The sequence below is a fragment of the Eleutherodactylus coqui genome, chromosome 5 (assembly GCF_035609145.1).
Source record: "Eleutherodactylus coqui strain aEleCoq1 chromosome 5, aEleCoq1.hap1, whole genome shotgun sequence".
In the NCBI taxonomy this organism is placed as follows: Eukaryota; Metazoa; Chordata; class Amphibia; order Anura; family Eleutherodactylidae; genus Eleutherodactylus; species Eleutherodactylus coqui.
In genome coordinates, this window is record NC_089841.1 from 96,073,887 (window position 1) to 96,089,039 (window position 15,153).

The window sequence follows — 15,153 nt, forward strand, 5'->3', positions numbered from 1 at the left end:
ATTTACACTTATATGAAATGGAGGGCAACAACATCCTGTGCACAAAGGTTTTGTGGCAATATATGGAAAATAATATAGACCGATGCACAAATTCTGTTAATAGCCTGCACATCTGATAAAATCTACGCAATTTGGACTTCAGCACTCAAGCATTTTTTTTTCATCTGTGTGTAGTTCGTTATATAAAATGGACTACACACGGACAGCATGCGGACCCATATTATTCTATGGTGCAATGAAAAAAGTTTGGTACCGTGTTAGCCAGCAGAAAAAAATGTGGTTGTTCTCTGCAAGAGAAACAAAGTAATCTTGCAGATGTGATACCTTTTAATGGCTAACAAAAATACATGATGTTATAGCGAGCTTTTGAAACCTACTCAGGGTTCTTTCTTAGGGATAATGAAATAGATCTGAAGAGGCATATATATATATATATATATATATATATATATATATATATATATATACAGATAGATAGATATAGACACTTTCAACAGAGGCCTAAATTTTTCAAGAGGATTCATACGTGACTGGGAAGTATTAGAAATCTATAGCACAGATAACACTCCTGCCTGGTGACCCCGAAAAACCATGCCCCTTAGAAAAATAGAAGAAAGAGAAAAATGAGAATGAGAAAAAAAAAGACCTGAACAAATATAACACCGGAAATGCAAGAAAAGCAATAGAAAAAGAATACAAGAACAAACTATCCTTCATCACCAAATATAGCAATCAACACACGGACATCAGAAAAATCTTATCCAAAAATTGGTCTATATTACAAAACGACCCTTTCCTCACTAATTAAAAAAAGGAAAATCCGAGAGTTATTTTTAGGAAAACTAGAACAATACAAAATACCCTCAAGCCCTAATTATAAAAAAAAACAATAAAAATGAAAGTACAAGAATAGATCCACTGAGAACACAGGTGCCAGGAGTTTATAGATGCGGCAAAAAAAAACTGCAAATGCTGCCACCACATAACATACGAGAGGAAGGTGATTGACATAGGAAAAAACAAGAATCCATAAAGACAAAACAAAAATTAAGCTGTGAAACAAAATTTGCAATATATCTGCTGGAATGCCCATGTGGAATTAAACACCTTACGCAAGAAGGAAATGTTTTGGGTCTACCAATTGAAAAACACTAGCAACACATGGTATGAATGAAATTCTGGAAAAAATATAATATAAAAAGAGAAAATATGGTGTAAAAAACAACAGAACACTCATAAATAAAAAGAATAATAGATTAATAGATGACTTGTTCCAGACCACTATAGCAGTATATTCAATCTATAATAGAGAGCAACATACTAATTTCTCACCTTAAGGGCTTATTCAGACGACCGTATAAAAGCCGGTATTCACGCCGGCCGATATACAGCGTCCCTCGCTACAGGGGGAGGAGGCTGGAAGAGCCAGGAGCAGTTCACTGAGCCCCCGCCCCCTCTCCACGCCCTCTCCGACCCTCTGCACTATTTGCAATGAGAGAAGGCAGTGCGGGAGGCGGAGTTAAGTTCCGAGACTTAGCTCCACCCCGTCCAGCCTCCTCTCATTGCAAATAGTGCCGAGAGGCGTAGAGGGGGCGGGAGCTCAGTGAACTGCTCCTGGCTCTTCCAGCCTCCTCCCCCTGCAGAGAGGGACGCCGTATATCGGCTGGCGTGAATACCCAGCCAATATACGGTCATCTGAATAAGCCCTTATCTATAACTTAATCTTGTATATATGTATATATCTATATACATATATAGATACTAGTATATTGTATTATCTTTTAATATAGCATTATGTAATATGAAGACCATAATGTAATTTTTTTTCACATGAATTCACATTTAAATAAATATTTTTATATAAAGAATCATTTTAAACATATATATTTGTTATTGTTGTACCATTTTTATAGTACTTTATAGTGATTATAACAAATCTAATAAATGCATTGTATCTATAGGAATCTCCGCACAGACCCGATATGGTAAGAGCGGTGACGTCAACCCGTCTTCAATGAAAAGCACGTTGCGCTTCAACATAACCTTGAATTAAAAAAGGAGAGTGAAACGCACACGGCACTCCAACACTCAGATCACATGACCTACATCACTTGATAGTGAGAGTCCTTCCCATAATGTGACGTCATGCCTACCATCCCGGCGTCTGCTGTGGACCTCCTAATTGTAAATTCTACTTTTAGAATTTTCTACCATTCAGCATACCATATAATGTAGTAGAAGACTTTAAAATAATTCTAAATTGGGAAAAATTAAAAAATAAAATTAAACATATGCACCATTTGGGGGGGGGTTGTTTTTACGATATTCATTGGCATTAAAAACTACATGTTGCCTCTACTCTGTGTGTCAGTGCGATTACAGCAATTCCAAAATATATTTTTTTTAAATTGCTTTTTATCCCAGTATTTTGACACCCACAATTTTTTTTTCCATTGATGGGGTTGTCTGATCCAACAACTGAGAAAAGTGCGTTTTTTTAAAACATGCATAATGAAAACTTCTTTGTTTCACCTATTTCTACTTTATTTAGTCATCATAGTGGACTTGAACTTTCGATTGTTTGCTCGCTTATACAGAATACTACAATACTATGGGTTTTGAATTATATTGTACAGGCTTATTCAAAAAGAAGGAGCAGATTTGGGGATGTAATTACAAACTATTAAAGACAGGTACACAATCCTCACATCACTGAAAAGAGGAAGGTTCGAAGTTTTTTATGACATACCAGAAAACGTTTCTAATACGCTGCACATTTTCATGAAATGTGCGTGAGAAACCAGTGCTTTTCTGTTTGCATATGCAACCAAGTTCAACAAATTTTCAGTGCCACTTGTAGATTTCATTGTAACGATGCGGCTGTTTTTGGAATTGATGCTGAAATTTACATTGCACTTGAACAATGTATTCACACTTGGCAAAGTCAGCACACAGAACGATTTCTCCTGTGATGTCGCCATTTTCCTATAGACTGTAAACAAGAAACAGCACTGCGGTGTGGCAGACAATGGAACTTACTGGTGTGTCATAAAAAACTTTTGAACTTTCCTTCTTTTAGTGATGTGCGGATTGTGTACCTGTCTTTTGTAGTTTATTTCTAATTAAAGGGGTTGTCTCGCGAAAGCAAGTGGGGTTATACACTTCTGTATGGCCATATTAATGCACTTTGTAATGTACATCGTGCATTAAATATGGGCCATACAGAAGTTATTCACTTACCTGCTCCGTTGCTGGCGTCCCCGTCGCCATGGATCCGTCTAATTTCGCTGGCTTCTTGCTTTTTTAGACGCCCTTGCGCTGTGCGGTCTTCTGCCTGGTGAATGGGGCCGCTCGTGCCAGAGAGCTGGTCACCGCGTCGTCATCGTAGCTCCGCCTCCGTCACGTGGTGCCGATCAGCCAATGAGGTGGCTGTATCGGCAGTGGAACGCGGAAGACAGAAGAAACTCCACGGTGCACCATGGGAGAAGACCCAAGGTGCACCGTGGGAGAAGACCAGCGGCGCCATCTTTAAAAGAAGAAATGAAGAAGCTGCAGAACGCTGATGCAGGTAAGCGCAATGTGCTTGTTAAAAACTATCACATGCTTTCTTTTTCACAGGGCATAATGCAGGGGTCCATTTAAAAAAAAAAAAAAAAACGCTTTCGCCGTGAGACAACCCCTTTAAATCCCTAAGGCCGAATGCAAACGGACAGATTATCACTTTGGAATTCGCGGTCAGCCACCTGCCACGAATTCCGCAGCAAAGTCCGTCCATAGACATGCTGTGTTAAACGATTCTCCCCTGCCCACAAGCGGAAATCAACAGCGATTTCCTGCTTGCGGGGGAGAATGTTCAATTTTGTGCAGAAAATTACACGGACGACTTCCATCGCAGTCAATGGAACCCGTAGGTCCCGCGATACTTCCACTGTGAGCACTGCAGAAGTATCGCGGGAATCCGTGTCACAGCCCAGAGCCGGCGCGTCATGCGCTGCACTGCGCATGTGCCCCGGCTGAGAAACTTATGGCAGATCCAGAGAGGTGAGCATAGGGTCTCTGGGGAGTGCCGGGTCAGATTCCGGTGCCATGGCATGAGGCCTAAATCTGCTCCTATATTTTAACAGTAATCCTATAAAGATGTGCCACAGGCACATCTTGGTATGCAAACAATTGTAACAGCCCTGTGGGGACCTCAGAAGACCATAGGCCACCATGACACCAAGTTGGCATCTTTGCGATTTCATCATGGTAATTAAATGCCTCCAACAGAATTGATAACAGTTGCGATCATAGTCACCTCCAATCGCAGCTGTTGCGGTCAAAAAAATTCTATACCTGCCAGGTATGGAGTCGGCAAAGCTCCCGAGCCCACTCCATACACAAAACATACAGAAGACCTGTATATATGTCCTAACTGCTCGGGGTGGAGGCAGTTAGGATGTATATAGCCGTATGTATATTGGAAAGGGTTGAAATACTTCCTATACATGAGTTAACAATTCAGGAGCTATTGGTTGTATTGGCATAATTAACCATGTACAATTACTTGCCCATAATGACATTCCTACACATGCCAATAACAGCCAATATAGGCAAGGTTGTCACAGTGGAATTCGCTGCTGCTGTCGTAACGATGACTTTGCTGATCTGTCTTTTGACCGCTCAGAATATTTGATAAATGATTATATGAAAAGAACCCATTACAGTATATTAATCATTTACCGTTCTATCGTAGACTGTAAGTGTTATCATGTTATATCTTTCTCCCTGTGTAGAATGTTGTATATGAGGCATACTAAAGTTCAGATGGTAGATATCATGTACAAGCCTATACAAGAGGACACAGGAAGCTTTTTTGCATGAAATATACACTAATATTGCCAAGCTGGAGGTAGATTTCAAAAATCAATTTATTGTTTACCACCATTACAATAATTTGACCTGCTGCAAGTATACAGTATCATCATATACAGTATATGAATATAAAGGAAGTCTGTACTGTACATATATTTAAATGGATGATACACACCTTTCATAATCTGGAGATTGTGAAGATTCTTCATCTTCCACAAATGCTGGATTTTCTAGAGGGTAGATGCTACAATATTGAGGGGGGAATATTGGTGGGACTATCCCACTAATCATTCCAGGACTACTATTATTCGGGGCAAGTGAGGAAGCAGTTGAACTTCTCGCGATAGCATCCTGATAAGTGTATGGAGGAGGAATACACTGTACCACCGTAGCACCATGGAAAGTTATTGGCTGATTAATTCCGCTGAAGACAAAGGACTGTCCCGTTGTAGGTTGTTCTGGGTCAATAGCTGTCTCATTACTTCTCTTACAAGATTTGCAAGTAAGCATCTTAAACTTACATACAGCAATCAATGCAAAAGTCACACCAACTGAGAGCAGAATAGGACCCAACAGTTGAGTCCACCCAAGTCCTTGATCACTTTGAATCCATGCCTTTACAGTGAATGTAAGTCCAACCAGTCCCAGAAAAGCTCCAGAAAACAGTAACGTTGCACCAGCTTTATCCCCTTCAGAGACCCGCGCATCAGGTTGGCTGTTTGCATATGGAGAAAGTGAAAATACATTGAGGGAGAAATCACCCGCCGATGGACTGTTCTGTTCCATTATAAGGAGCCAGCCGCCTCTTCATCCATTCAGGCTAGAGAGAAATACTCAGTCGCCTCGCCAAAGTAAAAGGGTAAAAGTTCAGACAGGCTCTACAAACCCATTCTCACATGATTACTGCATATAAAGCATAGACTTTGATCGCGAAGTATAAAGGTCTGAGCAGTGAAGCTTAAATATAACACATACATGTACATTCTACAGTTAAAGGAGCCTATTGAAAATGTGCCAGCTTTCTGATGCAAATTGTGCCAGAAATCTTTCTTGCATGTTTGCACATCTTTTACGATGTGTTTAAACCACTTTTTTATCTCAAGTCCAAAAAGCAGCATGGCTTTACAAGATAGGGGCGTGTTTTAGCAAGGAAAGGAGGCGTGGCCCAATTGGGACTTTTCACCAAAATTTTGCCAGAAAAATCTGTTGAAAAACTACACCAACTAATAGGTGGTCTAAAGTTAGGCTAGAGAGTTTAAAGAGGCACCAGATTTATCAGCCAGCATGAGACATTGTGATACATGAACATATTTGAAGACTGTGTAGTCTACGTTTACACTGTCTAATTATTGGACAGTATTAGTAAATCTGCCCTGCAGAGTATATACATGAGACTTTTATGTAATTTTATAGTTTATGGACATTTTTCATGTGTATGAAATCCTTGCATAGGTTACACTCCACTAAAAATAAGGAACATTGGCCTCCCAGAAGAAACGCCACACAATAAGATATTCACATTAATAATAAGTAATTAAACCAAAAAGACTGTATACCAGGGTCAGTGGCCGACGCAGATTGCCAGGGTAATTTAAAATTTCCCTGCTCCTGGCTACTAAACCAAGCTGAGAGCCTGGAGATTTCACGGGGTGCCGCGGTACGCAGTCCCCAGTCACATGATCACCGCTATCCAATGGATAACGACGATCACATAGAAGTAAAAGAAGTTAAAATTTCACCTCCCATCGTAAATCTGATCCATGAGGCGAGGTGAAATTACTTGCCTAAGGTCTCCTGCACACGGGCATATTTGAATTGCGGAGTCTGCGGTGGGCGTCCGCTTCCGGGCTCCGCAGCAAATACAGCTCATAGTATTCAATGACAAAATGCCATTTCATCTCCACAAGCGATTTTCCGCTCAAATAAATCGCGGCATGCTGCGATTTTATGCAGGACCTTTCTAGTTTTACCAACTAAATGAAATACAATATTTGGCAAAAAAAAACTATGTCAGAATTACTTCAGAATTACTGGGATATGCAAAACCTTTACAGAGTTATTCATGTTAAAGTGACACATGTCAGATTTCCAAAATTTGGCTCCGTCACTAAGGCGCAAACAGGCTTCGTCAGTAAGGGGTTAAGCAAGAAAAAAAAACTGCAAACTCAGGAATCCTACATAGGAGACAAAGTCTGATAAGCCAAGGATATCAAAGAACTGGTAGGGGAAAAATTTGCAAAGTGCTCTCGGGCCCTTTAAGGCCTCATGTCCATGGGTGGGTCGGATTCCGCATGCAGGGACCCGCAGCGAAATCCAACCCTGCCCGTGGTGAGCTCCCCGCTTACCTCTGTCTGCAGGCGGCGGCGTCTGCACAGATCTCTATTCTTCCGGGACAGCTGTACTGCAGATGGTCCGCACAGCTCGCCATCAGACATGCGCAGTACAGAATTTTAAAAAAAACTCCTGCTCTTCCCGGATGAGCCGTGGATTGGACAGCTTTCATTGACTTCAATGGAAGCCGTCCGTGCAGAAAACCACTACAAATTGTGACCACATGTAATCCTGCATTTAACCTGCAGCACTGGAAATGCATGGTTGGCCATAGTGATGAGCTGTTATCACCAGCAGCTTTGGAAGCCAAAATCCCAGCAATGAACCATCATGAGATGGTCAATGCTGTATTTAGTATTGTATTACTCATTCTTCTGCTGGTGTTCTGCACATATATCAGCCTGGACCTCCCCATGATTAACCCCATAATATAATTCCCTTTCTGGCTATACTCTAGGGCACACTCTGGAAATGACTTGGGATCTTCACTGTCCATTATCCTGATATTGGTGTTATAGAGCTAAATACACAGAGAAGGATAAGGAAAACCACACAGTTTGAATGCGTTTTATAGCAGAACTGACTTTAATATTGTAATTATCTTCCTAATTATTTTAAAAATAAACTCCATATACCACAGATTTCCTGTTAACATACTTACTTTAGAAAGCCGATGAGAAGACGATATACAGTTTTGGAAGACAAGGCAACCATTGTCCTTGCTTGTGTCTTCCTCATTCTCTGAACCCATATGGTTATATAACTCAGAGAGAGATGCAAATCATAAATGTTCAGGTGTTATCAAAGATTATTAGTACAACACACGGTGGTAGACACAGCCACCATTTCATCAGTAACAATGATGAGAACCGGCTGTCACCTAAACAGGAAGACAAGACAAAGAGCAGCTAGGTTCAGATGAAGTCATCTTCTACTTACTAGAAGGGCTTCTTCACATGTCGGTATTTTTCATCAGTATTTTGTAAGCTAAAACCAGGAGTGTAATGTACAGAGAGAAAGTGTAATGGAAAGATTAGCATTTCTTCCATATTTTTGACCAGCTGCTGGTTTTGGCTTAAAAATAAACTGATGAAAAATACTGACATGTGAAGAAGACCTAAAAGTATCTGGTGTCCATGTCCGACACAAGCTGAAGAAGTACTCCGGTTTCTGACTTTGTGAAAGTCACTCAGAAAGAGATGACTTTTGATCTCATTTGCTCTTCCTGGAAATGTAAGAGAAAAAGTGATGTAGACATTATCAGAGATAAGTCCATATACGTATGTAGACTTTCCTAATCATAACTGAAGACATAGCAGAACCAGCATGAAGAGATGTTATAGATCATCGCATATACTGGAAGTCCTAGTCTGAAGTACTAGAAATGGACAGACAGTGAAGTTTCTCAGTGCTGATCTTCATGGACATGATCTTTATGTTTGGTCAGAGTCCAAGGTGTAATAGGTAAATATTAATAGTATTATATAATTATCTATCCGAAGTCTATATGTAGGATTTTTTCTGAGTTGCTTAGTGATGATATCCTGAGCATCAGGGGAAGGATCGGTGTTGTCGGAATCCCAAATTACATCATCTGTGATATAGAAAAGCAAATATTACAGAAAATAAAGCCACTTCATTGGCCTGCAGTGGTTCTTCTTAACAAGGCAAATATCTAAACCAATGACATTTACACCTTATCTCACCTGGATTATTGTACTTACCTTTGACAATCATAGGCCTTATGCACACGGCCGTGACGGGCTCTGCAAGCGGAATACCACAGCGGAGTCTGTCACGGTGCCACTCCAAAGACCCCATACTTACCTCCGGATCCGCTGCACGAAGTCCTGCATAACGGTCCGGCGCGCATGCACAGTACAGCGCATGACGCGGCGGCAGTGTCATAGGACGCGCCGGCGGTGTCACACGACCAGCCGGCAGCATCATATGACACGACCGGCAGTGGGCGGGGCACATATTCACGCTATATTTCCGCTGTGCTACAGCGGAAGTATAGCGTGATGGGCAGCTTCCATTGACTACAGTGGAAGCGGCCCACGTGTATACCCGCGGCAAATAGGACATGGTGGAATTCTGCAGTGTGTACATTGAGCTATTAGGTTCAATAGAACCTAATAGCTGTGGTGAAACCCCACGGATTTCCGCTGCATTTTACGCGGCGGAAATCCGGCTGTGGGCATTAGGCCTTAATGCCGGTATAAAGATCCCTTTTGGTTTTGCCATCAAACGGTGCAGATCCTACAGGGTACAAGAAATACATGTAGGATGATCCCAACTGACCACCAGTCAACAAGTCTTCCATAGCCTATCTTCATTATCACCTCTGGGGCTAGATGTGTAAGGGTGCAACTCATCTGAAAATCAATAGATAATGGAGGTGATGATTAGTGATAATAGTAATTACAAATAACATCAGTGGGAAAGAATTCTAGAAGGAGCAGTTGCAAAGATGAAGAAATAGATGAGATTTGCCTAGTTTTCAAAGGATTTATGCCCAGAAGAAAGTCTGCTGTGGACAATATGTCCCATGTGGACGTACCCTAACAATCCACCAGTAATTTTGAGCTGTGAAAATTGTAGCTTAGCCCCTTACATACAATCTTAACCCTTTCCAATCCAATTTGTATTCTGCTTTTCCTAGGGGGCTTACTCTTTTTCTGCTACATACTGGCTAAAGCCAGTACTGCATGAGGTGACACATTGGATAGGCTTTGACAGCAGAGAGGCTGGCAATATACAGTAAAAGAACTCCGACAGACATCTACCAACATCAGAGCTGCACAGCCTTAGGGTGCATTCACACGAACGTATATCGGCTCGGTTTTTACGCCAAGCTGATATACGTTGTCCTCATCTGCAGGGGGGGAGCCAGGAAGAGCTGGGAGCAGGAACTGAGCTCCCGCCTCCTCTCTGCCTCCTCTCCGCCCCTCTGCACTATTTGCAATGAGAGGAGGCGGGATGGGGGTGGAGCTAAGTTCCGTGCATTAGCCCCGCCCCCTCCCCCTATTGCAAATAGTGCAGGGGGGTGGAGAGGAGGCAGAGAGCGGGCGGGAGCTCAGTTCCTGCTCCTGGCTCCTCCAGGCTCCCCCCCTGCAGATGAGGACACCGTATATCGGCTCGGCGTAAAAACCGAGCCGATATACGTTCGTGTGAATGCACCCTTAAATCATAATGTCTTTAGACGCCAGACAGTGGATTGGAAAGGGTTAAAGCTACTCTGTCATCCGACCCGGCCGTCTGCAGGCAGCCTTACAGTGACTTTTATTTTCCTTGTTTAAAAATGTTAATAAGTAAAAACATGCTCTTTGTAGCCAAACTGTGTTCTCCTTCATAGACGAGGCTACTAAAGGGAGAACTCACTTTTGTAAGGGCAGGCTCACCCGAGTGTGATTTCACAGTGTATTATGTGCACGTAATATGTGGTGGATGGAGTCAATGAAAGTACATTGATTTTTATTGATCCATTCACAATTGCATATATACATTGTGTATAATATGCGTGTAAAAGAGAATGCAGTATGTTCTATTTCGTTGAATATTACGTGCAATAGAGCCCTATCGTTCTCTATTGTTGCGTAACAAGCACTGTACATACGCAATTACATTGTGTATGTGTGGCATTTATACATAATATCGCTAGGCAAGAAAGCGGGAAATAAAAAAAAGGAACAAGGAAGACTGCGCATGACAGGGTGCGTGGGATACGCTGTCATGCGCAGTGAAAAACCGCTGCAATACGTGGCGATAAGCTGGCTCACACAGCTGTAAAACACTGCATTATACACACAGAGTTTTACCACACACCTGGCCTAAACCAGACAAACCCTTTAAGTGCACTGTATATCATTTACAAACATTGTAACAATAAAATAAATGAAAAAATGTTACAATGAGTATTTTACAGTTTACTACACTGCTAACAGAGGTGCATAAACTAGTAAAGCCTGTAGAAAAGTACAATAAAAGTGCTGGATGGCAGTGAAGGGAGGTTTGGTTAAAAGGCCCACATGAACTGCATACATATTAGTAACCTAATAAAGTGTCACAGCAGACCGGCTACTAATTATCTGAGTCCTCCAACTGTGGAGTGCGGTTTTCCTCTTCGTAAGCTTCTTGTATCCGTGTAATGTCCTGGCTGGAGTGAACGCAGGTACTTTGGGATAGTCACAGAGAAGGAGCCACATGAGACAGGTCACTTTTAACTTTCTTTACTGAAGCATATCAAGCAAATCAACTTAAACCAGACAACACTGGTAGGGAGGCACAGGACACTTAGGGACATTCTTTATCCTGTAGCAATTATATAGCTTAAGAACAGTCTTCAGTGCCAACAGAATGTTGGTCGTCATTATCAGCAGATGCCTAGTATTTGCATTACAATATCTGTAATTATATAGTGATCCTCAGAGTAATGGTTCAATATGATCTTTCCTCTTCTGCTTTACCCTTTTACTTGGTTCCCGGTCAGCTGTTTCACTTTGTCCTCAACTGTCATAGGCTCATTGCCTGCAGCCTCAGCCGTAGTCCCAACAAATTTGGCCTCTTAACTGTTGCAGACCTTCTATCATTCGCAGTCTCTTATTTGACTCTTTCAGCAGCGCCACTCATCCAGGGCATGATGCTTGTACCAAGGTTGTATGCCTGATGATGGCTCCGACACCAGCTATCCTCCCTGTCTTGTTTTTTTAATGTATCACACTTCTGTGCACACTGTATCCGTTAATTGCCTGCACTCTTGTCAACAATCACATCTTAGTGGGCAACTTGTTATCTAAATAACTTTTCCACATATCCATGTGAGTTACATAATGTCTTCACACTCTTGCCTACTCACGTTGGTTGAGGCTGGTTTCTGCCAGCTTCTACACCAACTAGGATATGGTAGTAGTGTATCTTGATGCCACCAGGAAGTCCTGGTGGAGTCAAGAGTGACTGGGGGGTGACACCCCCTGAAGCTCATTTGCTGCACAGTGGTCTGGACTTCAGGTCCTGCGAGGGCACTGAAGCCTTGTTTGCCTCAGCACACAGTGACCCCTGATGCAGCGACGCAGCCCCAGCTGGAAGCGTGTTCCTCCTCGGCGGCGTCACAGCAGCATGCACCCCTCCACCCCCACCTCACCGATTACATACTGAGATTCCGGATACCAGCAGCGGCAAGCCGGCCCACCCTTCCCCCTTTATGTAAGGCTCACCTGCCTTTCCCCGCCGGGGGTGAAACACAGCTAGGCGACGGCAGCAGACACCAGCAGCACTGCAGCACTCGCACACAGCTGCGGGACACCATCAGCAGCAGGAAGTGTGCACGGGGGAACGGCGATCAGGGATTTGACTGCGGCGGCCTGCTGAACTCAGCCCTCATCCTGTTGTCGGCCGGGAGGCATCCCACACAAGCGGCGCCAGACCGAGCCGTGAGTCACATCGCCAGGCTCTCCTTTGTTTTAAGCTGGACCTGCTGCCTTAGCGTGAGTGTTCCTTTTATTCATAGGGTTTGATTATTAAGTGTAAACTACCCGTATTGACAGCTCATAAAGTAACCGCAAGTGCAAAAGGAACCCTGAGCCTAACGCAGCTGAGCCAGGTACCAGCACTGCACACGCTGCTAGGACCTTCCTGCCTTGACCCAATCAGGAGCTGGGGGTGTGAGAGAGGCATTCCTCCTGTCAAACCCCCAGCTTCCGGTAGTGTCAAGGTACACTAATACCCTAGGATATCTGGGTTATTACTCCTGTGCACCATATTGTTTTTCGGTAATGTTCACTAACTACATCCCTGAGAACCACTGTATGTCACCATGCAGATGGGACAGATGCCTAACAAGCATTTACGACCCGCATCTGTTTGCATGCATAGACCATTGTCTTCTATTGGTTGCAGAGCTACGCAAATAGTGTAAGTGCACAGCGCTTACATAGCGTGCCATGACAGTCAAGCTAAGAAGCAATACATCTGTACAACATGGCTTGCTGTTGCATAACATTATGACAGGAAGAATACACTACTTAAAAATATAAGGCTTTCTCTCAGACTCTAGTTGCATGTGTAAAGAAGTTTAAGTTGCCTTATATTGTTGGCTGATTTCTGTATTGTTTTTATTATGTGCTTTCTCTGCTTGCTTGTGAAGCTTCAAATTCAGAGCTCCATTGCTGTTCCCTGTGAAGAATACCTTTTGTCTCCTTCACCCCTACGTCTCCCCGCTATTACACTGATATGGTCAGTGCCATGCTTTACTTCACCCTGTTAATTTCACTATTCCCTCCATGTATATAAACACCTTGGTCAAGGCAAAGTAGCTTATTAGCATGTGCAGCGAGCATGACTGAACACAGACCTACAATAGGGGAAAGAGCAGTGGGGAATAAGATGGTAGTCATGGTGGTTCTGGTGCTCCCTAAAAGGTGTGCAAAGGCGTGATCTGGTGTAGTGTGCAATACACAGTGGTAAATTTGGCAATTCTTATGGCCTGCTGCCCGCAGGAATGGTAAGGGTAAGATAGTAATACCGCAGTGGGGTGCTACCTGTGCAGTCGGGCAGGGGAATATGTTTGCCATGATGCCAGTTCATGTACAGGTAGGGACCCATTTCGAGGAAAATAACAAAATACAAAGAGTGGAGAACTAAACAAAAATGGGGGTAGAACCTCTGTCTTGCCTGGAGAGCTTAGGGTGGTACCTCAGTGCAGATGTTGTGGATGGAATTAATGGTAGGAGGGGACTCCAGGAGCCGAATGTAAAAGTAAACTAAAACGGTTCTATTCTTCAACAGCAGAAAAGGAAGTAACTTGTTTTGTTGGTTACAGTTCTCATTAGATGACTTTAGAAAAAACAGTTACAATTGCAGGAATTAATTACTTCTGCAATTGCTCAGGGGATTGATACAGTGAACTTCATTTATCCTCTGTGCTTTTCCTTCCAGCTTTGCTCCCTGGCTGTGCCTATTTGTGGTCGACTTAGTTTCTTTGCTTGCTGTGCCCATGTATGGCTGACTTAGATCTCATACTCCTCCTCTCTTGTCTCTTTCCTCTTTTACTGTACAGCTTTTAAGTACTCACACTTTTGATATTCTCCTTCCCACCACACTGGCTTTCTCCTTGTTCCTCCCTGGCCTCTCTCAAGTTGAAGCTTAGCTCTGCACTTTGAAACTTGGAAGACTGACTTAACTCTGCCCACTCTCTATTCTTATACTGTCATCTCAACCCAGTCTCTAGAGTGTATCCACCTGACTGCTGCCAGGTGACTAGCACTCACTAGGGGCTGGAGGATATTACCAGTACACAAAACCCAGTGAGGAATATGAACCATCAAAACATTTCACACATATCATACATCATATTAAACCTGATTTAACACTGTAATTATCACAGAAAGTGCTGGAGTACCCAACTCTGGGGTACTACACATGACTGGTGCACCAGCACCTAGTGTACATGCCCCAGTGGTGTCCCTAGCTACCCTCCTGGACATGGCTCTGCAAGCTGTAAGTTCTGTGAGGAAATATGGCCCAGCAGTCTGTTTAGATATATACAACCTGTAGTATATAATACTCACTCTGACGACAGATGCCATTAGGGCATATTCACACGGGCATAGAACGGTCAGATCCATGTTGGATTTTTAAATCCTGGATTTGACAGTTAAATCTGTAACATAACTCTGCAAGTGACTTTCTGATTTCTGGCAAGGCTCTTTATGCAGATCCATGCGCAGATTTAGCTCAAGTCAGTGGCTCAAATTCGCATGTAACCACCTCAAGTGGTTTTTATGCAGATTTCATGCAGAAACCATGCCAATATAATTGGTATGTCACTTTACCTTTTTTCCCACTTTGCAGATTTTAAAATCCATGTGTGGAAAAATACACGCAGTATGAACTATGGCATGAATTTGCATGGCACTTAATAAAATGCTAAAATGGTGGGGATTTCACCATGCATTCTGTCACATGAAT

The 15,153-nt window shown here is 42.8% G+C and overlaps 1 protein-coding gene across 1 annotated transcript; it reads right to left on the minus strand.

Annotated features, from left to right (window-relative positions):
• Positions 1-5,010: 5,010 nt before the first annotated feature.
• On the minus strand, positions 5,011-5,640 carry TMEM174 (transmembrane protein 174). Its single transcript, XM_066604892.1, has one exon. The coding sequence runs from the start codon at positions 5,638-5,640 to the stop codon at positions 5,011-5,013; it is 630 nt and encodes a 209-aa protein (XP_066460989.1).
• Positions 5,641-15,153: the final 9,513 nt, after the last annotated feature.

Bases quoted from the DNA above. Each gene is read 5' to 3' on its own strand.
- TMEM174 (XM_066604892.1), bottom strand. From the start codon at position 5,640: ATGGAACAGAACAGTCCATCGGCGGGTGATTTCTCCCTCAATGTATTT.